At 45.1% G+C, this 24,338-nt stretch overlaps 1 protein-coding gene across 1 annotated transcript in view; it reads left to right on the plus strand.

Moving 5' to 3' along the window:
• Positions 1-10,299: 10,299 nt before the first annotated feature.
• The window catches only part of LOC146045082 (mucin-5AC-like), a 110,624-nt gene continuing 96,585 nt past the window's right edge, over positions 10,300-24,338 (plus strand). The window contains exons 1-4 of the mRNA XM_083163766.1: positions 10,300-10,379; positions 14,583-14,716; positions 14,944-15,075; positions 15,578-15,725. Coding sequence (XP_083019892.1) covers positions 10,300-10,379; positions 14,583-14,716; positions 14,944-15,075; positions 15,578-15,725 — 494 coding nt within the window. The remainder of the gene's footprint in view (positions 10,380-14,582; positions 14,717-14,943; positions 15,076-15,577; positions 15,726-24,338) is intronic.

The following is a 24,338-nucleotide window of genomic DNA, read 5'->3' on the forward strand; positions in this document are numbered from 1 at the left end:
GACAAAAGAAGTAGGATTATACCTGGTCATTACAGCAAGAAATGGGATTATTCTGATTTGGGACAGAAAAACCTCAATTTATATCAAGGTGCCACCTGAATACAAGGTAAGAAGAGGTGATTCAGCACTACACGGGGCTTACAGTGAGTAAAATAAGTATGGAACACATCATCCTATCTATTGTAATGAAATGTTCCCCTAATGTCAGCAATAACTAGGGCAATTCACACATGCAAAGAAATGAAACCATACAGTAGATGTCCATAAATGAAGCTATGTGTAATAATGTGATATAAGGACTATGGGCCGTATTCTGATTTCTTTGGTCCTCCATGCGTTTGCACAGAGAACCGATGTTTTGTGTCTGCGCACGTGCAGACACAGGGTCCGTGCACCCACGGCAAACTTTGGTTAGCCAGGTGCACGCGCCCTACACCCTGAGCGTTGGGCGGAGAAGGGCGGGGGGCGCTGGGCAGCCCCATTAGCATATGGGAACGCCCAGCGTTCCATGGGCGTTCCCAGGCTAATGAGATCGTGACGGACATGCAGGGGGCGGGCAGCTGAGATCACCGGATGTCAGCTGCCCGTCCTGTCCTTGCACAGGGCGCCCGCAGATTAGAGTCACTATATAGGTCACTCTGAACTGCGTGCACCGGAGAAATTATTCGATGTTCGCAGACCATCGAAAGATTTTTCGCCACCTGCGCATGGATGATTATGTAAATCATCCATTCCCAGCCATGTGGGGGGTACTATGTGCGAGGGGGGGCGCCTGGCACTGCATGCGGAGGGCGGCGTTAGATGGACTTGCAAGGCTGCGAATTTCGCAGCCTTGCAAGTCAATCAGAATAAGGCCCAATAGCTTATTATATTTGCTTAAACATATACGGTTCTTCTATCATTGCAACCCACAATCAACATAACTACCTAGAGAAAGCAAAAGAAGAGATGGTCTTGCACTCTAACTTTCTTGGGTAATACAGGTAGACAAAAGAGGAAAAGGTCAGCGGACAGGGGAGTGCAAGGGCATGGAACCCCAGAGGTTGGCAGCAGCTCTGACAATAAAGGTCCCTACAATATGACTTCAGATTAAAAATGTTTAAACAAGGACATAATTCTAAATATGTTAAAGAATATATGAACATAAGCGCAGAACATTAGTCAGTCCAAAGCAAAATTGTATTGTTTAAAGATGTCCAAATTTGCACACACACACACACACACACACACACACACACACACACACACACACACACACACACACACACACACACACACACACACACACACACACACACACACACACACACACACAATTTTAACAATTTAATTTATTTTACTCCAGGGTAAATTGTGTGGTTTGTGCGGAAACTTTGATGGTAATTCCCAAAATGAATTCACAACCAGACAAATGGTTCAAGTAAGTGATGAAAATGAGTTTGGAAACAGCTGGAAGGTCGACACCAAATGTCCTGACACAGAAAATGTGGTCAAACCCTGCGAAAAGAAACCAAATCGCAAATCCTGGTCTGAAAGGGTGTGCAGCATAATCAATGATAAAAAATTCAATGTCTGCCGAAGCAAGGTAAACAGAGAGAATTTACACTGTTGAATACAAATGAATAAAATCAATGGTTGCCAAGTTATCGTTTACATAGTTAACTTTTTTGAGTTGTTAATTATTTTTAAGTTTAGGTTGTTGAATTTTACATTCCCTCTATGACATTGTGCATAGGCCTGAGCAGACGATGTTGATCGACTTGCACATCAGTGTCATGACTGGTACCAGTAGCTTCACCACTAGTAGGAGGAATTGTTTCCTGATCTTTTATTGTTTGTCCTCCATTCTGTACACTGAAATGGGAATGTGACAGAAAAATTTTAATTAGATGCCTTTTCCCTATACTCAAATGATCAGGATGGAGGCAAAGTCAGATCCACAAAGCTGTGAGCACTTAGGCACTGCAGTAAAACAACTCCTCATTAATATATGAATGCTACTTTCTGGGGTTTCAGGTCCAGAAGACATCTTTTTAAGATGACTACACTTAGACCCTTATTCTGGTTCACTCACAAAGGCAAATTCCTTCTAAAAAATGGTCAAAACCAGGTGCACTGCAGGGGTGGGGTTTTACTTCAAAGTGAGATCTATATTGCAGTGTAAAAATAAAACATCCCTACCCTCAATGCCAGGGGTTAGACAACTACGCATTGCATTTCCTGTATGACAAAACTCATTATTCAGTTTAGTAATACCTAGTAAAACCTACAAATATTAATGGAGCAACATGGCAGCTCATAGATAGCAGGATATACTGTATAAAAAGTTAAAGTAAAAAAAATTCTGAACCACAGTATTGTTACTGATGTTTATGACCATGCAAATTAACCTTGTTTCTAGGTGGATCCAAAACCATTTTATGATGCGTGTGTAAATGATGCCTGCGCGTGTGACAGTGGTGGAGACTGTGAGTGCTTCTGTACTGCAGTTGCAGCCTACGCTCTGAAATGCGCCGAAGCAGACGTTTGTGTCAATTGGAGAACACCTGACGTTTGTCGTAAGTAAAGCAGTACTGGCTACAAATTATGAGCCTAATGTAGTGTACACACAGTTCAATTTTTCTATTTAATTTTTTTTATATAAGTAAAATCGAATCGAAAGGAAATCTAATGCTGTGTACACCTGGTACAATTTGACATTCGATTTTGACTACAGATATCGTGCCAGGGCTCGCCAGAATGCCTCCGCTGGAGAGATGGCGCTCCATCTGACTGGGGAGCACGTCCCAGTTTCTGAGAGGCAGGGGATGTGAACTCTGCCATTCTCCACTTCAGGATGATGGGCAGGTTAAATGGGGGGGGGGGGGTGGCGGGGAGGGGGGGGCGAGCTTCGGGGGCCATCGGCAAGAACCGGCGGGGAACTCCGTTGTAAGGGGACGCACACGCAGGGCGCCTTCCGGGGACTGGCAGTCGGTGATCCGACCACCAGACCCCCACTGGATGAAGTGTGCTTCATATGTATATAGTCAAAATAGAATTGGGATCGCATATACATCGTATGGAGATAGAACATTTTAAGCATTCTATCCCGATTCGATACCAATGCGTGCTCCCATTCAGCTGCAATCGAAAAGCCAAATAGACAGTGCAGCAATGACTATATATTGCAAATCGAATGTAGATAGTATGAATTGTATGTTAATATTACAGAGATAGCAACAATTGCATAGCAATCGAATCTTGTCAAATAGCAAAGGAATCTCACCGTGTGTACACACCATAAAGCATTCGTTCCCAATTCAATCCCGATGGACAGCTCTGTAGCATCGAAATCAAATTCCGTACATAAATAGTCTGTGCAGGCAAGACTATATAGTAAAGATCTATACTATATAATTTAAATCGATTGTGTACACCGCCCTGTGCGATTCAATCCCGACCAAAATGGGAGTAATAGAAAGTAAATGGAACCGTGTGTGCACTACTTAACGCTAACAGAAAGTGGAAAGTTTAATATAATTTGATAATATTATTTAAATGGTTTATTTTATTAACTACATAATAACATTATGACATTTTTATTATTCATGTCAGTAGTTTGCATTCCAGTTTGCAGCATTTCATGCAAAGAACATGCTAAGCTGTGAAGATCCATAAAAAAATCGGGAAAGTCTTTGAACTACTTTTGCTAATGATTTGTGAGAGAGAAACAAATAAGCCATTTTCCCCTTAAAATTCTTACAGCAAATATTACACTCAGGGCAGCCATCAAGGGGTGGGGGTGGGGTGTCTGTGGGGACTCTAGTCCCGGGCCCAGACAGAAAGGGGGCCCAGGACTGGAGTCTCTCAAGTATAGTTTGTCATAAACAAGTTTCACATTCTCCTTGAAGCAATGTAGAGGCCAGTGCTGCGGACACCGGAGGTCTCACCAGGTAAGCCGGGGGTTCAAGAACGGGAAAGCGGGGCCCTGCCTATTTTGTCAGTCCTGGGCTCCACAATTTCTGATGGCCATCCTGATTACCCCTGATAAGATTTACTATATTTAGGATTATCCGGTCATACAGTATAGGTGTAAGCAAACATTGCACCTCAAATATATACAGTAAAAAAAATATTTTGGTACTTGTTTCTTTTCAGGGCGCCCAGTACGCATTTAGCGTACTAGGCTATTCTCCGTAGTGAAATTGCATCGGATCGCACAGCGTCTATAGTGCCGTGCGATGCGATGTCCATATTAAGTGCACAGGAGTGCTTATACAATGAAATATCGTATGGGATTGGAGGGCACCATAAACAGGGTGCGATCCGATGCAATATTTCATTGTACAGGCATCCATGCGATGAGATGTGATGGTGCTTAGTATTGAAAGCAGCTATGCCATTTTGTTTGCGTTACCTCCACTATCCACGCCACCCCGAAGCATGGCGAGCGAAGCGAGCCCCGCGAGATGCGGCAGAACGCGTCCTCCGACCTTTTCATACCCCCACTATCCATGTCGGCGGGGATTGATTTTATATAGTGTGGCGAGCACCGCGAGCCACCAAGCCACCGAGCCCGAAGCGTGGCGAGGGGATGCGGATTACTTTACATGTATTACGCGTGCGCTCGCCGCGCTTCGGCCTTGGTGGCTCACTGCGCTCCCCACACTATAGAAAATCAGCTCCACACTGACGTGGATAGTGGGGGTATGAAAAGGTCGAAGGACGCGTTCCACCGCCGCTCGCCACGCTTCGGGGTGGCGTGGATAGGGCTGGTGTTTTAGGAACACATTCACACCTGCAAAATCATACAGCTGACACAGTAATGACAACATGTGTTAACTATTAACTAATTTACTTAAATAAATTCATTAATGAAGCATAAATAATTAAGAACATTGATTAAAATAAATAATGAGAATAATTACAATATAAGAACAAAATCAAAAACATTAATGATTAAAAAATAGAAATAAAATCAGACTTAATCATCCTTAGGGAGGAGCTTAAGGGCCTGTACTATGCGGTGGAAGCTCCCAATGTCTTTCTCCACATGAATTCAGTGAGATAGGATTGGAGCTTGTGTCTCGCAGTGCCTCTTTGGCGCTTATTTCTTATAACTTACTTATTTACCCGATCCCACCCCCCCAAGTGGACCCCCCCCCCCAAGTGGGATTCGTCCTTGTGCGTCGCTCTCTTTTCTATTTTTCTCTCTCCTTTTTCTTTTTCCTACTATCCTATCCTGCTCTCTGATTGTCTCTATAGTGACTTCCGGATTTCCCTCGACATAGTGTTACTTAGGTGTATACGTGCTTTGTGTAGTTGTGTAAGCTTATTTTCTTTCCCATATACTTCTATTCATTTAGGGTCCCTCACCTGTCCCCCATCTAGTGACACTATCATGTAGTCCTTGATTACTATACATCTCTGGTGTGTATGTGCAGTATGTACTTTTGTGTGTATCTCCCACCGTGTTTTTGTTACTTAAGGGTCCCCCGTCTATCCCACCTTCACTGGAGGTTTCCTGGATTCTTTCAATTAGTGTACACCTTACTATGTATGTGCAATGTATACTTATGTGCAGTGGCGTAAGTTTGTCCCAGTTGCCCGGAGGCAAGATGTGTTTTGCCCCCCCCACATACACACACAAAACCTTATATATTGTATATACTGTATGTCTGTTATGAAATATAACATACATATATTCAGTATGTATACAGTATATATAAATAGGTAGTGGAAGGACAGCACACCTTTCTTGTAGTTTACCGTGCCCCGGTGCCCTCAGGTAAGGACTCGGAGGTCCCAAATGTAGAGCGGTAGAGAAGCGGCACTCGGAGTCAGAAATAAAGAAAAACGCAGGTAATTTCTTGATCAAACGTTTTCAATGTTATACAAACATCGTCATCAGGATAAGTGAACAAACCTTTAGACACACCTTATAAAGACATCACCACATCACGTGTGGTTACCCGCCAACAGCTCCAAGCTGACGCATCTAATCATGACGCAATCAGCAGGCGCTGGTGGTCATGGCAACCAACTATACACAGTGCAAAAAATGACAATACATACATGCATAAATGTTATGAATTAAAAACAAACAACTCCACGAAAAATACAGTGTAGGTATAATATATACTAATACAATGCAACAGTTGCAAAATACGTAATTAAAGGAAACATATTCATAAGAATGGCTACACATCAGCGTGAATCCAAAACGCTAGCCTGGAAGGTGTCCGGAAAAACATATAAAAAGCATATGTAAACCGGCTCAACTGAGCTCACAAGAAACAATGTAGCCCTGCGGACTCATTAAGTCCGTGAGGTGCCAAAGTGCCAAGGGAATGTATCCAACGGGCTTCCCTACGGAGCAGGCGCAATGATCTGTCACCTCCCCGCAGGGTTGCCGGTTCATGGTCAATGATAGTGTATTTCAACATGGCTAAAGTATGCTTCATTGTGACCCAGTGACGGGCCACAGGTTGATCACTCGAGCCGCTGGTAAGCGCAGCCCGCAAAGCAGATTTATGACCGGCAATTCTCTCCCGTAATTGTCGATTTATTTCACAAGCATAATCACTCAAATTCTGCACCACTATTCACCCACCTTTGTCGGCGGGGCGAATAGTGATGTCATTATAGCTGGATAAGTCAAAGCTGCTCGCATGAAGTGCATACCATGGGTCAACCACTTTAATGCTAAAACCTCTACCATCCAGAGGATAACTAAGAATGCCTGGCCTATAGTCAGCACTGACCCTGCCCTTAAACTTCATGACACCCGCATTATGCCGTGTTACAGTCGCGGTAAGAATATACGGGATTGGGTAATGAAGACTGACATATCTGGCATTAGACAGTCTGACTCCGAACAGAATACCTTCCTTAAACTGAGAGTTGGATGTTTCAGATGTCTCAATTGCATAGTGTGTAGATCCATGAATATTGGCATCCCCACACGGGTGCACGTATCCCCATCAAACATCGTGTCACATGTACCACCAAATTTATTATATATTTGATTACGTGTCCGTGTGGGTTATGTTATGTGGGAAAAACTGACCGGACATTACGGGAGAGAATTGCCGGTCATAAATCTGTTTTGCGGGCTGCGCTTACCAGCGGCTCGAGTGATCAACCTGTGGCCCGTCACTGGGTCACAATGAAGCATACTTTAGCCATGTTGAAATACACTATCATTGACCATGAACCGGCAACCCTGCGGGGAGGTGACAGATCATTGCGCCTGCTCCGTAGGGAAGCCCGTTGGATACATTCCCTTGGCACTTTGGCACCTCGCGGACTTAATGAGTCCGCAGGGCTACATTGTTTCTTGTGAGCTCAGTTGAGCCGGTTTACATATGCTTTTTATATGTTTTTCCGGACACCTTCCAGGCTAGCGTTTTGGATTCACGCTGATGTGTAGCCATTCTTATGAATATGTTTCCTTTAATTACGTATTTTGCAACTGTTGCATTGTATTAGTATATATTATACCTACACTGTATTTTTCATGGAGTTGTTTGTTTTTAATTCATAACATTTATGCATGTATGTATTGTCATTTTTTGCACTGTGTATAGTTGGTTGCCATGACCACCAGCGCCTGCTGATTGCGTCATGATTAGATGCGTCAGCTTGGAGCTGTTGGCGGGTAACCACACGTGATGTGGTGATGTCTTTATAAGGTGTGTCTAAAAGTTTGTTCACTTATCCTGATGACGATGTTTGTATAACATTGAAAACGTTTGATCAAGAAATTACCTGCGTTTTTCTTTATTTCTGACTCCGAGTGCCGCTTCTCTACCGCTCTACAATATATATATATATATATATATATATATATATATATATATATATATATATATATATATATATATATATATATATAAAAGAGAGTGAACACATATTTCAGAACTCAAAAGTGATATCAATGGCTTTCAATTTATAAATTTAAAATTGCAAGGAAGGAGAGGTGCCCCCTTGGGAGCAGGAGCCTGGCGGCAGATGACTCCATTGCCTCCCAGAGTTCTGCCTCTGCTTATGTGTGCTTTTCTCCACTCTTATAGTGCTTGGAGGTCACCCATCTGTCCCACACTTGGTGAAACTTTCCTATGTTATTCCGCTTAATATACGAATAACGTAATGTCTGCAATAGGCATGGAGTGGGTTAAACATCCAAGACTGTTGTGTGACCTAGGGAAGCATGTGACTCGGTGGTCCAATAAGGACTTAGGGAAGAGCAGTGTTAGCTGGGATATCAGGGCAGGAGAGGGAGGAGTATTTCTCTCTTTCCTGAAAGTTTTCTGGTGAGTGGATCTGTGCCCCTGAGCTCCCCAGTTAGTGTATAACTGTATTCAGTTGAGTGCTGATACATTGCTTTGCTGTCTCAGTAGTGCTTTCCCTGACTATTACCATGCCATGCATACCTCCCAATTTCTGAAGATTGCTAATAGGGACTCTCACAGCGCCCGCAAGGGGCATGGCCTATGCTAATTAGGTCGCGATGTATGCTAATTAGGTCGCGGCATATGCTAATTAGGCCGCTGTATATGCTAATTAGGTCGCGGCATATGCTAATTAGGTCGCGGTATATGCTAATTAGGTCGCGGTATATGCTAATTAGGTCGCGGCATATGCTAATTAGCCGCGATTAGGCCCCCCCCCACCCCTCTGCAATGCTGAGTAGATGCTGTGCGAAGTCAAGGAGGCCTGAACAGACGCTGTGGCATCATCCCTGTCTCTGGTCCCCGTTCACGGATGGGCTTGTGGTAGACGCCCGGCTGCAGGTGAAGCCTTGGAGGCTCCTGCGCTGCGGCCTGCTTCCGGCCCCGGGGCGGCTAGAGCCAAGGGGTGGGACACCGTGGGGCAGCAAGGCCCGGTGTTGTAGGTGAGCGCTACAGTAGCTGCGAACATTAGGGGTCGGGCAGCGTGGGCCAGGTTAGTGCGGGCAGCATTTACATGTCCTCATCGGCCAACTGTGAGGCGCTGCCACCTAGGGGACATACTACTGCACGGGCTTCTGGGGAGTGGAGTCAGGGGAATTGGCAGGCTTCCACCGGTGGGGTGCTCTGGATCCAAGGCAGGGTCTGGGGGTGCAACCACGGCTAGAGTCTCCACTACCTCCTTTGACCCCTCTCTGCTGTCCGCAGCAGTGTCCTCCATTGCTGGGGCTCTGGTGCCCATTGTTAATACTCTGCCCCGGGAGACGGTGGGGTCCCAGACAGTTAGAGGATTGGTCTCAGGGGGCACAAAGGAGGCCCATTCCAGGGTGCTCAGAATTCTTGCAGGCTTTCAGGGATATGGGGTCAGCTGTTGCCATGATGGAGAGGGAGACACTCTGAGGTGATGGTTCTGCACAGAGCCGCATGCGTGACCGAGGCCTACAGTCCTCGGGGTCCCCCCCTCCTTTTTGCATGTTCCCACAGATGTTGAGGCACAGCTGGACTACAGCGAAGAGGATTCGTTCACTGCTGGCGAAGTCGGGGAGGACGATGCAGATGATGACACATGGGCTGCTCAGCCTGAATCTTCAGACGTCAAGTCCCCACGGATTTTCGGGCAGTGGAGTCGGCTATGGAAGCGGGCATGGATAGTGATGCTGATGTTGGTACATGTACGGCGCGGCCTGGATTTTCAGGTGAGGGGGCTGAGCCTGTGTCGGGCGGCTTATCTGGCATTTCTCACTCGTCCCTCCCCCCCCATGGGGTTGACATTGGTTGGGCGCTGCGAATGCACAGCAGTCCTTCAGGTATCGAGGCATTAAGTGAGAGCCGGAGGGGGTAAATTTAGAAGGATGACTTTATGTACTTGTTCAGCCTAACCGACGAGTAAGCCTCCCAGGCTCGGTGTTCCTATGTCTCAATTAGATCAGCCTCAACCCCTAGATCAGTGGTTCCCAAACTATGGGCCTAGGCTCCCTGGGGTGCCTCAGGATACTGGCAGGGGTGCCTCGGGTTGGTGGTCCGGGACCAATTCAAACTATTTACGTTCAATTATTTCTGGACAAAACCAGTGCTGGTGGCTGCCAATCATAAAATGTGTACAATCGGAAGCAAATCCTGCCCTTTACCACATAACTGACCCTAAGAGAAATATATCAACAGAATCTACTTGATTTGATATATTTTTGGGGCCTGGGGGTGCCTTGGAAAAATTCTGATACTCTAGGGTGTCGCAATTAGAAAAAGATTGGGAACCCCTGCCCCAGATACAGCGTTCCTAATAAAGTAGTTCAGCTCAGGGACCATCCTTCTCCAGGGCATTTCTCCAGAAGGGTGTGATTATTACTGCAGAATAAATAGATTACATAACATGGCGGTGGAAACGCAGTACCAGCGAATGAGTTATTTAGGAGCATCAGCCTCTAAAGCTTGGATTAGCTGTATTCTAAGGTACAAGACCTGTCATTTGCTTTGCAATGCTAAAATTACGATGAGTGAGGGAAAGGTGACATGATTGGCGGTAGAACACATCAGGTAAGCGCATGGGCAACGCTGTGTTCTCGCACAGTAATATTCCCTTCTAAAAATTGGAGCATCAGCCTCTAAAGCTTGGATTAGCTGTATTCTAAGGTACAAGACCTGTCATTTGCTTTGCAATGCTAAAATTACGATGAGTGAGGGAAAGGTGACATGATTGGCGGTAGAACACATCAGGTAAGCGCATGGGCAACGCTGTGTTCTCGCACAGTAATATTCCCTTCTAAAAATTTCCAGCGCTCCAGGCTATGCTACGGACGCATATCTGGATTAGGGGTCGTTCAAATCAAAATATTTGCTTCTCGAATGTGTGACGAGCAGCAAAAAAAAAAAAGGCAAAATCTCTAGCATTGCAGTAATAATCATTATTTTCGATAATAATATTCCACAATAATACTTCTAAAATGTATTGGATGCCAAGAACGAAATGAGTTTTGGTGGGCATACGTGTCCAGGTGAATTAAAATATAGACTTTAAGTTCAAGGCAGCAATCTATGGGTGCATAGATCCCCTGTAACACACTACGTAGTATGGGAACAATGTACATCACCACTACCAATTAAATAGCAGCAATGCCATGAATAAATAAATCAGGATTATAACACCTTTAGCCTGTTATTCACTAGCCTTAGCGAACGGATCTGCTGTGTAGAGGCGAGGAATACTTCATCGTCAAATGTTGCCGATGGGGTGTTCCATTTCTCATGCATAATTTAAGGGGTTACACACCTTTACACTGGGGCGTTGAAGTGTCCCCGTGTCAGGGCTGTATCTCTCACTACCTTTAGGAATTGCTTTTTGTTGGCCCTGCTTATTCTGAACGCTGCGCTAGGCTCCTGGGTGGTTTCCGTTCGCTATTCGGACATTTTGGTGTGGTTGAGGTTGGAATGGAGGAGCGGTTACTTACCTGTCCTTTCTGGGAATCCAGATTGCCGCTGTGTATGACCTCTGTTACCTGAAGTCATTTGTACCCATGGGTCACTTGTCTGCCACTCACTAATAAGGGCCGCTGCGGGCGTGGCCAGATCCCATCATCTGGTTCGCTTGTCTACCATAATTGGGCAGGATGGTATCCAGCTGGCTCTAGTAGTTGTCAATGCAGGGCTGCAGCCATCTACCCAGTAGGCCGGGTCTTCTTGGTTGCGTGGGCTAGGGCCTGCAATGTTTTCACTTTCCAATTCTATTTAGGGAACGTATGTTCCGGGCGTTGGGTTGGCTGATCTGCGCAGTCAGGTTGGCGGGGGTTGGGGTTAATGTTGTCTATTCTAGGAGATGTTTAGTGCCGGGAACTTCAGGGTGGTACTGGCGCATTACCTAATGGGTATTTTCTTTTTTCTTTTGATTTTTCCAAAAAATGCCCTCCCCTCCCCACCACCCCATCACCTTTTGCTTGCTGCTGGTTTAGGGTTGCGCAGACACTGCTTACGATACGCTATTGTCCGGGAGGAGTCTATCCTTGCTGTTTTGCTACAGCTGCATGGTGCCCCTCGGGTGCCTTATCTGGTAGTGCTTTCTAGGACCCGCGCTGCGTTTTTTGCTGGCATAAGATATCCGACTAGTCCCCGGGGTTCGGGGGTTTAAGATTAGGCGGCCGAGATGGATCTGACGGCTGGGGGCGGAAGTGTGTCCTTGGTTCCTGTGGTGCCCTAGGTCATCCTCCCAGTGGCCTTGGCAAACATTTATACACTGGTCAGGCTTTCCTTTGCAGGCTCTGGCTCCTGCAGTTTGGTGGCTCTCTGATGACCTGATGTCAGTTTGCTGGGTCGAGGTGGCGTTGTCCAGCGAGTTTCCATTGGGAATTTGGAATCCATTCCCACTGCCTTGGGGCTGCCACATCGGCTATAGCCACTCAATTGGCCTTGTCGAGCTTTAAATCGCTAGGAAGATGGCGCTTCGCAATTTAAATAGTACATTAGGCCTCACCTACTGCGCTGTAGGTCCTTGCGCTTTGTATGTATGTGTTTGATTGAGGTCATTTGTTTATTCCCCCATCCTTGTCCATCCTACTCGGGGATTAGCTACGCTCTGCTGTTGGGCCAGCGTCCGGAGTTTTCTCGCTTTTTGCCTGAACTGACGGACTGAATTTGATCACTCTGATTCGGCTATAGTCTCAATTAAGAGTCCCTCAGCAGGTCCAGTCGTTTTTTCTCCGGCCGAGTACACCCGTTTTTTCCTTATACCCTTCCATTACCTTGCCCTCCCCCTGTTTGTCTCTTTCCATCTTTGTTTCCTGGTATGGCTTCAATTGGTATTGGAGCATGTCTTAAGCACCTAAAATTGTGCTTCAACAGAACAAATTTATTTTCTTTTTGGCAGATCCTCCTATTATACTTAGGTCAACCCTTTAATATAAATACTACTAGTCTCCTCTTATAGCTTCTCCTTTAGAGGTATGAAGGATAGGCTCAGAGTGTGCATAGTTGAACATTCGATTGTGTATTGGGCAGCCGGCTGGGCCTCATCTGGGGGTAGGCCGGTTGCGAATTCTCTGTTAGTCTGGTGGCTTGGAGTTCGAGGGCCGTACTGGCTTGAGTTTAGAAGCGTTCCTTGAGGTGAACGTCCGCCAGTGTCTGAGGTCTTTGGTACTTCAGCTGGAGGCAACAATTTGGGAAAATGTCCCGATTGAAGCTGTCGGCCTTGATCTTGAGTGATCTTGCAGCCATTAATACAGCTTGGTTTTTCTGCACCTTGGTTGGTCTCCAATTGTTTCCCCGACTCCGTTTTGAGAGATGTTAGAAATGGTAAGGCTTCAAATGAGGCTCGGAAGCAGCTATATCGGCGGTGGCACAGTGGGTTCTAGCTGACAGAGGTGCTGTTGACCCACAGGAGAGGATTAGGTTTTGGTGCCATCAGGTCTTCCTGCCTAACGGGGTGCATTTGGTTAGGGATGGTTCATTAATTTTGGAGGATCTATCTGTGGTTGTAGCTCAGTGCGTTAGGTTGGTGGCCGGGCGGGGATTCTGGGCTCAGAGTCCCCGCTTTGGCGGGAAAGAACGGCAGGTGAATAGAATTAGTTCTTATTCAAATGATGATGCTACGTATATGTTTGCTTTTCGGTGCGCTCGCCTCTCATTGGCTTAGGCCTTCGCTCGATCTCCCGCTCGGGGGGCAGCGAACCCATCAGATGGGTGGGTAGTCAATGCAGTAGGTCGAGCGGATACCGCTTGTTAGGGTAGGCTTGATTACGTATGCAGATTGTGTGGGTGGAGCTTAGTTAATTAGCCGTTCTTTCTGGGCCACCATTAATTAATTAATTATTAATAAATTAATCTAGCTTAAAAGTGCTAAAATAAATCAGCTAACAAATTCTGCCAAACCTAAGTCTCCGAGTCTTTATTTCAGGTTTAGTTTGTAAGTTTTGAAATGTGATGTATATACATGCTAGAGGTCACACACATCAGATGCTAGGATGTTTAGAATAACGTAATGTCTGCAATAGGCATGGAGTGGGTTAAACATCCAAGACTGTTGTGTGACCTAGGGAAGCATGTGACTCGGTGGTCCAATAAGGACTTAGGGAAGAGCAGTGTTAGCTGGGATATCAGGGCAGGAGAGGGAGGAGTATTTCTCTCTTTCCTGAAAGTTTTGCCGCCCTCCCTCCCTTGTGTTATTATGGTTGGGTGGGTGTTAATCGCGTTGGCTGATAGGCGGGAAAGAACGGCAGGTGAATAGAATTAGTTCTTATTCAAATGATGATGCTACGTATATGTTTGCTTTTCGGTGCGCTCGCCTCTCATTGGCTTAGGCCTTCGCTCGATCTCCCGCTCGGGGGGCAGCGAACCCATCAGATGGGTGGGTAGTCAATGCAGTAGGTCGAGCGGATACCGCTTGTTAGGGTAGGCTTGATTACGTATGCAGATTGTGTGGGTGGAGCTTAGTTAATTAGCCGTTCTTTCTGGGCCACCATTAATTAATTAATTATTAATAAATTAATCTAGCTTAAAAGTGCTAAAATAAATCAGCTAACAAATTCTGCCAAACCTAAGTCTCCGAGTCTTTATTTCAGGTTTAGTTTGTAAGTTTTGAAATGTGATGTATATACATGCTAGAGGTCACACACATCAGATGCTAGGATGTTTAATGTATCTTTCGTGACTTATTGTGTTGTTTACTAGGTTCACCCAGTGCTTAAGGCTGGGGCTCTCCTTTGCCAGCCATTTTCTGGCTATTAAGACCTTCACCAAGGTCAATAATTTTTCAGTGAGTGCTTGGTCGTCTTTAGATAATCTCTTCTGGGGCATTGTATTCAGTAGGCTGGTTTTCCCATTTAATTCAAAGTTCCTAACCCCTAGCTGTTTTACTACTTGTCCCACCTTCTCCCATAGCTGTTGTAGGATGTTGGATAATCTTAATGTACAGTACATGGTAAGGTCAAATCTAATTAACAAATATTAATTACCCATCTTTATACATGTGAATTATACTAGAAATATATGCTGCCGATCTGTTTACAGAATTTTTTTCTTTTTACTGTAGCCATATTTTGTGACTTCTATAATGAAAACAAAGAGTGTACATGGCATTATCTCGCATGCAATAATCACACTACAAAGACATGCCAAACGATCAATAATGTCTATACTAATGTCACCATCAATTATCTGGAAGGTAAGTCATAAATTATATTTTGTATTCCATAATGGCTCACCACACCATTAGCACATTTAGAATAAAACTTGGTCTAAACATTTGAACTACACAGAGTTTTAATTTTTGTTTACAAAATGTATAACTTGATTATACTGTGCCAAACATTGAGCCCAAATAGCATTATGTAATGTTACATACAGTATCCTATAAAAGAAAAGGCTAACGGTGCTGCTCATTCGTTTTGGGGGAGTGTAAGTGTTTTTCTGGCTGCCACTAGATGGCGCCAGATGGAGAGAGTAAAGTATTGGAGCAAAACAGCCACTGGGACTGAAATTACTGTTAATGTTGTTTCATCGTTCTGAGAGGCCGGTAACTAGTGTTGTTTATAACAACAAAAGCACATATTAGTAGTAATATACATTTATGCATTACATAAATGTTTGCTTCTATTCATAGACTTTTCTGGACATGGTATATGATGCTTATCCTAACTCACAAATGAAATGTGTATCTTTTTAAGGCTGCTTTCCAATTTGCCCAGAAGATAAACCTATTTTTGATGAATCAAATAACAAATGTGTAACCCAGGAGGAATGCGGTTGTTACTATAATGGCAGTTGGTATCGTGTTGGTGATGAGGTGAATACGTATAAAGAATGTCACAAATGGTAAGATTTATGATTCTGTGCATATTTTTAAGTGAGTTGGCATAAAAGTCTATATAGAATGGGTAATATATACAATGGGTAATATGCATCGTACAGTTAAAACAAAAGACCAATTATTTCATTACTTTTTATATCGCCTAAGTCTGCAATTTCATTCAATTTAAGTTCATATAACTAAAAGGAAGAAAGATTTAAGAAATTTGTGTTGTGTGTTGAATGGCAATGATCTCTTTGCTCAGTTTAATTGGACCTTGCGATTAGAGAGGGCTAGGGAGGCACCAGATTAGAGAGGGTGATGATAGAGCCACGTGGAAGAGGTAGGTGGGGTACATACTGCAGGACAGCACCATGTTGAAGAGGCGCCATCTCTGCCAAGTGTCCCCCGCTATGCAGAGCCCACCTGCATACTATGCACTGCCAGTGCTGCTTTAGCAACTGAGACAGGGGGAAGCTGTGCTCCTCTATTCCTGAATGGTGGGTACAGATTTACCTCTAGTGTAAGTGTGTGTGTGTTGTTTAGTGCATACTTGCCTACTTTTGAAAACTAGTTTCAGGGAAATTGTAGTAGGGATGGACATTGCATTTCGATATTTCACTACAATCAATGTTTTTGTTTCGATGGTAGTATTTTTACCATTCAATGGCAGCATTCATATTTTATGTAAATCACCCCTATCTGTATACAAATATATGCCTATCACCCCTCTACATCTTCCATTACACACACATATATGACTATCACCCCCATCCATTATATCTCCTATTTATTTAGCCAGATCTGCCAATCATGTTTGTGTATAACGCTGGGTGGAGTTACAGCCCCCCGGCCAGCGTTATACACACAGGGTGATTGACAGACTGCCTTACGATATTCTGCCCCCTACCCAGCGTTATACACCACTGATTGACAGACTCAGCATCATACACACCCCAAGTTACGCCCCCTGCCCAGTGTTATACACAAAGAGGTCCACCCCCCAATCTTATGCACACACACACAAATATGCCCTCCGTACAGCTTTACCACCCCAGCCACCACCACTCCCCGTGTCCAGTGCCCGAGCAGCCGGAAGTCCAGCGGGACCTCCCGGAGAGGCTTCATGCCCTGACAGCGGGGAGCGCCACACGCGATCTCCTTCCTGTATTAAGGCCGCCGCATACCTCCCAACTTTTCTATTTGGTGAAGAGGTACAAGCCTAAAAATGGGGCGTCTTATGTAAATTAGGGCATGGCTTATGCAAATGAGGGCAGCACCCCGGTTTTGTCTGATTCGCCTCTAAAGAGACACTGCATGCGCACAGCATCTATTCTGTCAGATTGGGGGCGGACTCCCAACTGACCCCTCAGCTGACACTGCCGGCCACGGGAGGGACGCGGAGCGTCCCCAAAAACCGGGACAATCCCAGGGTATGTGGGACAGTTGGGAGGTATGTGCCTTGCAGGTAACACACACACACACTACAATACATATCATACATACATACTGTACCATACACACACACACCTACCTACATACAGATGGAGCCGGGCTCCCTCTTGCTGGTGAATTGCTGGAACATCACTGCTGGCGATCCGCCAGCAGTCCCGCGTCCATCTGACAGAGACGCGCGTGCGTCTCACGTGCACACGCGTCTCAGTTTCCGGGCGGCAGGGTGACGGGAACCCTGTCCGTCTCCGCTTCAGGGAGACAAACAGGGTTAGGGGGGGTGCGGGGAGGTGGTGGGGACTCCGGGTGACCGCCGCCACCCCTGCTGCCTGCTGACATTCACCCCCTGGAGACGGCAGCGAACACCCACATCCGTGCCGCACCATAATCTCACCTGCCAGTGCAGTGAACCTGTGCTACACAGCCCGCCTCTCATCCCTGCTGCCACAACTAGACCAAGCGCCACCCCGCACTGCCTGCAGGGAACAAAAGGAAACCCCATCCTGCATTGCCCACCGCCACGGCCTCATACCCAGGACCTGCTGCCTCTACAGAGCCACATTACAAGCCTACAGAAGGTAGGAAAACCTCTGTGGGAGTCCATCACTGTAAAGGACGGTAAATATTGCACACTATTGCTCCTAACACACTCTTGCACACTGCACCTTCCAAGTGACAAAAAAAAACACCTGCAGCACACCCACTCCTACCACACCCACAGTAGCACTGTACAGTGAGCCACCTCGCAAACCACACTCCCCCAACTGCGCTACTAACGCAACCACCCACACCACCCCCACACCCAGATCTCCTTACCCCCCAGGACCCCTGCAACCAGCAGCCCCAACACTGCACCTGCCCTCCTGAAACCGCATTAGACACCCACCCACCCATCCATCCCTCCCACGCCACCACCATCCCAACAACAATAAGCACCATCCTCCACCCACAGCAGACGCCTGCACTACACCCACACCCCCCATCCAACTGCCTGCACACCACCCTCACCCACCCACAGCACTACCACACCCGCCCCTCCACCACCAATGGTACAGTGGCCTTTACCACATCCACAGCACATCCAAACCCCCTCAACCCGCAGTATCCATGCACCCACCATGTATTTCACGCAATAAAACTATTCACAGTTGAATCACCAAGTATATGTACACACAAGTGCATACACACACATATATATATATATATATATATATATATATATATATATATATATATATCTGTATCTCTGTATCCAGTATACCGGATATATATATCTAGATCGATAGATCTATCTATCTATCTATCTATCTATCTATCTATCTATCTATCTATATACAGTATGATGGATGGGGGTGATAGTCATATATGTGTGTACCTGTCACCTGTCACCTCCCACACACACACACACACACACACACCTCTTATATATTGCAACCTACATTGTGTTGCTTCCTGAGGCTGGGCCGCCATGTGGGCAGGGAGTGGAGCTGGCCAGACAGATAAGCAAGGCTGTTGTGGTGGGGAATGAGCATCCTCCTCTGTGCAGTCACGGACTCACGGAGGTGCCGGGCATGTATATTGCAGAGGTTCCCCGGGTTACTTGTGAATGGAAAGCAGCAGGGGCGGATCCAGGATAAAATGACAGGGGGGGCACCATGATAAAAGAGGGTTTAGGTGAGTGAGGGCCAGTGTTAGTGGTGCCAGTGTACATGCTAAGAGAGCGGCAGAGAGAGGGTGGCAATGGGATTAAAAATAGGCCCACCATGGCAACAAAAGTGAAGGATGTAGTTGTGCGCGCGCCGAAGGCGCGCTCTGGAAAAGGGGGTGTGGCCACTCAACAGGGAGCATGTCCTTGAGTGGAGTGTACAACACCATAAACAACTTCTACACATTATGCTACAAAATACTAGACCCCATTATACTTGCCCCTTACACATGATGCCAAATGGAATGAGCCAAAATTCAAACAATGCCACATGGATTGTGTCAAAATTCACACAATGCCACACAGATTGTGTCAAAATTCACACAATGCCACACAGATTGAGCCAAAATTTACGTAATAACACACAGATTGAGCCAAAATTCACAAAATGCCAAATGGATTGAGCCAAAATTCACATAATGCCAAATGGATTGAGCCAAAATTCACAAAATGCCAAATGGATTGAGCCAAAATTCACATAATGCCAAATGGATTGAGCCAAAATTCACATAATGCCAAATGGATTGAGCCAAAATTCACATAATGCCACATGGATTGTTTTAAAATTCACATAATGCCACACGGATTGAGCCAAATTCATAAGATGCCACATGGATTGAGCCAAAATTCACATAATGCCACACGGATTGAGCCAAAATTCACATAATGCCACACGTATTGAGCCAAACTTCACATAATGCCACACGGATTGAGACAAAATTCACATAATGCCACACGGATTGAGCCAGAATTCACATAATGCCACACAGATTAAGACAAAATTCACAATACGCTTCATAAACAGGGACATTGTCCACCAAAGGCGCGCATTAAACATTGACACCATAATGTCTATTGCACGTTAAGTTACACGGCATGATGTCCATTATGTATTATGCCAAACACCATAATGCCTATTAAAAATTATGCTACATAAGTAAGTGCTGCTTATCTACATGCTCATTGCCAAGGGTTCCATGCTCATTGCTAGAGGTTCCATGCTCGTTGCCATGTGGGATTACATGCTCATTGCCAATGCGGAATACATGCTCGTGGTAAATGGGGGACAGCCGCCGCCAGGCAGAAGTGATAGCCACTGACAGTGGCAGAGCCTGGCTGAATTTCGAGCACTGCAGGTCCCAGCTATTTGAAATAATACCCACTTCACACCAGAAAATGCATTCCCAGGTTGGCCCCTTTTACACCAGCCTAGTCCCTGCATTTTCTGGTGTGAGGGGGAGAGAAAACCACCCCTCCCCCCCTTTAACCAGTTATCTCATTTATATATCTTCGGAACTAACTGACCCATTTACATGAGACAAGTATCATATTGAAGAACTTTTGAGTGGGCTTTGAATGATTTTGGTCCAGTGAGTTTGGTTCCAGAGTAATCTGCCCTCAAAGAACATGAACAGCCATGAAATTACATTTAAAAAAAAAAATCGATTTACACGCTATATCTCTGGAACCGATTGACCTATTTGGACCATCCTGGTACCGTATTGAAGGCCCAGCGATTTGGAATTGAATGACATCAACCACAAGCTCCTGTGATGCCAGGGAGGGAACTGGCAGCCGTCGGAACCGGGTGGGGGTCGGAATTGACGGGTCCCATATTATCGTATGGGGAAAATTTTTTACAGCTTTGCCAGGCGATATCTCCGGTTCCCGGGGGGCTAGAGACATGGGGCTGGGCTCGTTGGAAAGCTCTGGTCCTCATCTACAAAATGAATGACAGGGGGGGCACGTGCCCGGGTGCCCCCCCCCTGAATCCGCCACTGGAAAGCAGCATGATGCCTTGCAATAGGCTGAAAGCAGATTGGAACAAAAAAACAAGGGTTGGGGATTCTGCACACACAGTGAATTGATGCCCTTTATTATGTGAGCAAAAAAACGCTATTATATTTGTTTATTTTAGCAGGGGTGCCATCCTGACCAACTAGGGGTCAATAGTCAAAAAAGAGGAGAAAAGTAGTTGTATATGGATGTACTTCTATTTGAACAATTGATAATTTATTTAAAACCGTGGGAGCTCCTAATAACTTTATTAGTATGATTTGGTTAAGGAGATGCCCACCATCATAGCGAAAATAAGGGGTTACTCTCCTCTTTTTTGACTGAAAGCAGATTGGTCCTGGGGCAGCTGTCACCCTGCCTTTCAGACACTGGCCAGGCGGCAGCAGTAGCAGGAGGCTGTGATGTTTGATAGAGTTTTGCTGTCTGTCATATTAGCCCCAGCCACCGCTACCCATATATGCACCATCCCGACATCAAGTGTCCGACAATTTCCGGGACTCGCGCATGCGCAGGCCTGGTTTTCAACGTGTTTGTGTGTGTACTAGAACAGTGCAGTGTAACCCAGTAATGTCAATGAGGGGTTCTGCAGTGTGGTATATTGTGAATAAGGTTGCAGTACTTTGTGGCATATACAGTGCTATGTTTTCATCAACAACCAGCAGGAACTCAGTACTTGAACCTTTCATTACATACAGTATGACACAATCGGAGGGTTCCTGAACTTGTCCTGGAACCAGTGGCGTAAGTTCATCCCAGTTGCCCGGAGGCAAGATATATATTGGTGCCCCCAACACATCCACACACAACCACCTATATACACACACACACACACATATATGTCTCTTATGAAATATATATATATATATATATATATATATATATGGAGAGAGAAAGAACACATATATATATATATTTCAGAACTCAGTAACAGATGCTATTTCAATGGCTTTCAATTAATGGATTTCAATATGCACGGGAGGAGAGGTGCCCCCTTGAGAGCAGGAGCCCGGCGGCATATGACTCCATTGCCTCCCAGAGTTCTGCCACTGCCTGGAACAGAGTTCTTGTCAGAGTGTCTTCTTTTATAAATAATAATAATAATAATAATAAAAAAAGTTATTTAAGAGTGCCTTCTTTACATAATAATGCAGGCCTGTATTTATGTTATATAAATATACCTATACTCATTTCACCCTATTGGTGGCCTGTTTACAAATAAGCACAAATAAAATGTCCAACTTTAGTATTTATTAAAATGTATTCTAAAAATGCTGATAAGACAACATAATTCAGTACTTCTTCCTCTTAAGGGGCCTACACACGGGGAGATGTTGCTGAGCAATCTGAGCAATGTAGATTGTTCAGGATCGCTCAGCAAGATCGCTCAGCACACATCTCTGCACAGCGATGTGTGCTGAGCGATCGGTCAGGGTCAGTGTTCTCGATAAAGTTGGACATATTATTTGTGTTTATTGGTTAACAGACCACTCTAGGTCACCAAAAGGGTGACCTGAGTATAGGCACAGTACCGCTATTGTTGTGCATGCTACTGTCTGACTCCATCCAACAGGGAATGAGTAGTACTAGGCAGCCTTGGGTTACAGTACAATTAGCGCAATTTAAGGGTTTTGTTAAAAAAAAAAAAAATATATATATATATATATAGGGAAACTTCTCCTAACACTGTGAGCCAAAAGGATGGCGTATTGTGGTAGAAAAAAAGAGGCAGCACTCTGCGGGCTTTGTCAAATATAAATAAAGTGTATTAAAGCATGGGATTGGACAACGTTTCAAAACCCGAAGGTTTTTTCCTCAGGTCCACAAATAGCAAAAGTAGCAGGTTGACAAAAAACATTTTCTTACCTCCCGTGGGAGACTTTTATGGATGCAGTGAATCAGCGTGTGCACCGGCTCAGGACACGGACATCCGAACTTCCGGTGTCTACGTCATTCGGCACACCCCCTGGAGGAGGAGTGGTATGTGACATCATACCCTGTACGTGTACCGTTGCCGGGATACGCTGCAAACAATAAACAGTGGCAGTGAGCAAACGTGGTAATAACATTCATGTAACATCGTAGTGCAGTGAAACAAACACAATATATATCTATTGCAAACCATAAAGCGTAAGAGGAGGACATTGAAAAAACGGAAGAGTATGTAGTGAAATCAAGAAGGGGCAAGTACCGCCCGGTATATACGTAAAGCCGTGTAAAGTGCAAGTGCATGTGGTACCGCTATGTCTAAGCACTAAGTTATATCATAGCGTCTGTGTAAGTGAACGTAATATATAAAGAAGGTTAAAATTACGGTAACATCACCCAAAATCGGTCTATGTGTATGCACTATTTTGGTCATTTAATTATATGTCGGCGTAAGTCGATGTCGATTAAAGCCTGCATCATACAGGTATTGTGTGTGCCGTAGTTGTGGTGATGAATAGCGTAACGCTAAAAAAGAGGATAATAATAATACTCTTGAGAGGGAGAGAGAGCATGATTGTAGTAAACTTTCTATTTCTGAAACAGTTATGTGTGTGAGTTCCCAACGCTGCTGGGCTACACTACCACATAACTATATGTCAGATGTAACACGTATTTTTTAAGTTATACTTCAAGTCAAACAATAAATAGGATTACTTCATGCAGGTATATTTATAAACATTAATGCTCAGGCACCCAAATGGGTGACAGCTGATATTCATTTGGTCTGGGCAACTTCTGAAAGGTGAAGGACCCAATTGAAAGTTTTTATAGAAAAATGTTCCATGAGAATTTCTCGTTCAGACCATGTGGGGCTAATGTATTCAATGTGTGAATCCAGCGGGATTCACACTGTGACAATTTACGTTGCCGGTCCCCACCTCTTGCTAGTGGTGGGACGTGGTCTATGATTTTACATCGTAAACTTGCCAAAGAATGGCCATGTGATTTAAAATGTTTTGCGACGGGCTGTTCTGGTCCCTTGAGTTCCTTGTTGTCCAGAGTGGCTCGTATGGCAGATCTGTGGAGGCCCATTCTGGTTCTTAGATCACGGATGGTCTGGCCGACATACATCAAGCCGCACGGGCAAATGATAACATATATGATGTATGTAGTAGTACACGTCAACGTGTGTCTTATCATGTGTCGGTGACCAGTGTGTGGATTCTTAATGTAGGGGCCTGATTCCATGAAGCTGCAGGTTGTACATGATGGACACTTCACGCTACCTCGGGGGTTTGTAGGTAAGAAAGTTTCTTTGACGATTGGGCTTAAGTTAGTCTTGACAAGTATATCACGGATGCTTCTGCCCCGTTTGTATGCGGGCATTAATTGTTTGGACTTTAGGCAAGGTAACTCCTGGTCTGAGGTAATCATGGGCCAGAGCTGTTTAATAGCAGGAGAGAGACGTTGGCATCGTGGAGTATACTGTGTGACAAACGGGATCTTGTGGTCCACCGTGGGCCGTGTGGATCCTTTAAGCAAGTCGGAGCGGGCTAGTTGTAGTACCTCCGTCTTTGTGGATTTTAATGTTCTGTATGAGTAGCCCCGATTTACAAATTTATTAATCATACCGTCAAGCGTGGTAGATAGAACTTCTTTATTGCTAGATATACGTGCTGCTCGCAGCATTTGAGATTTGGGGAGTCCCCGTTTCAACGCTGGAGGATGACAGCTGGAACTCAGGAGAAAAGTATTTCTG

The sequence above is a fragment of the Crinia signifera genome, chromosome 11 (assembly GCF_055691185.1).
Source record: "Crinia signifera chromosome 11, ASM5569118v1, whole genome shotgun sequence".
Taxonomy (NCBI): domain Eukaryota; kingdom Metazoa; phylum Chordata; class Amphibia; order Anura; family Myobatrachidae; genus Crinia; species Crinia signifera.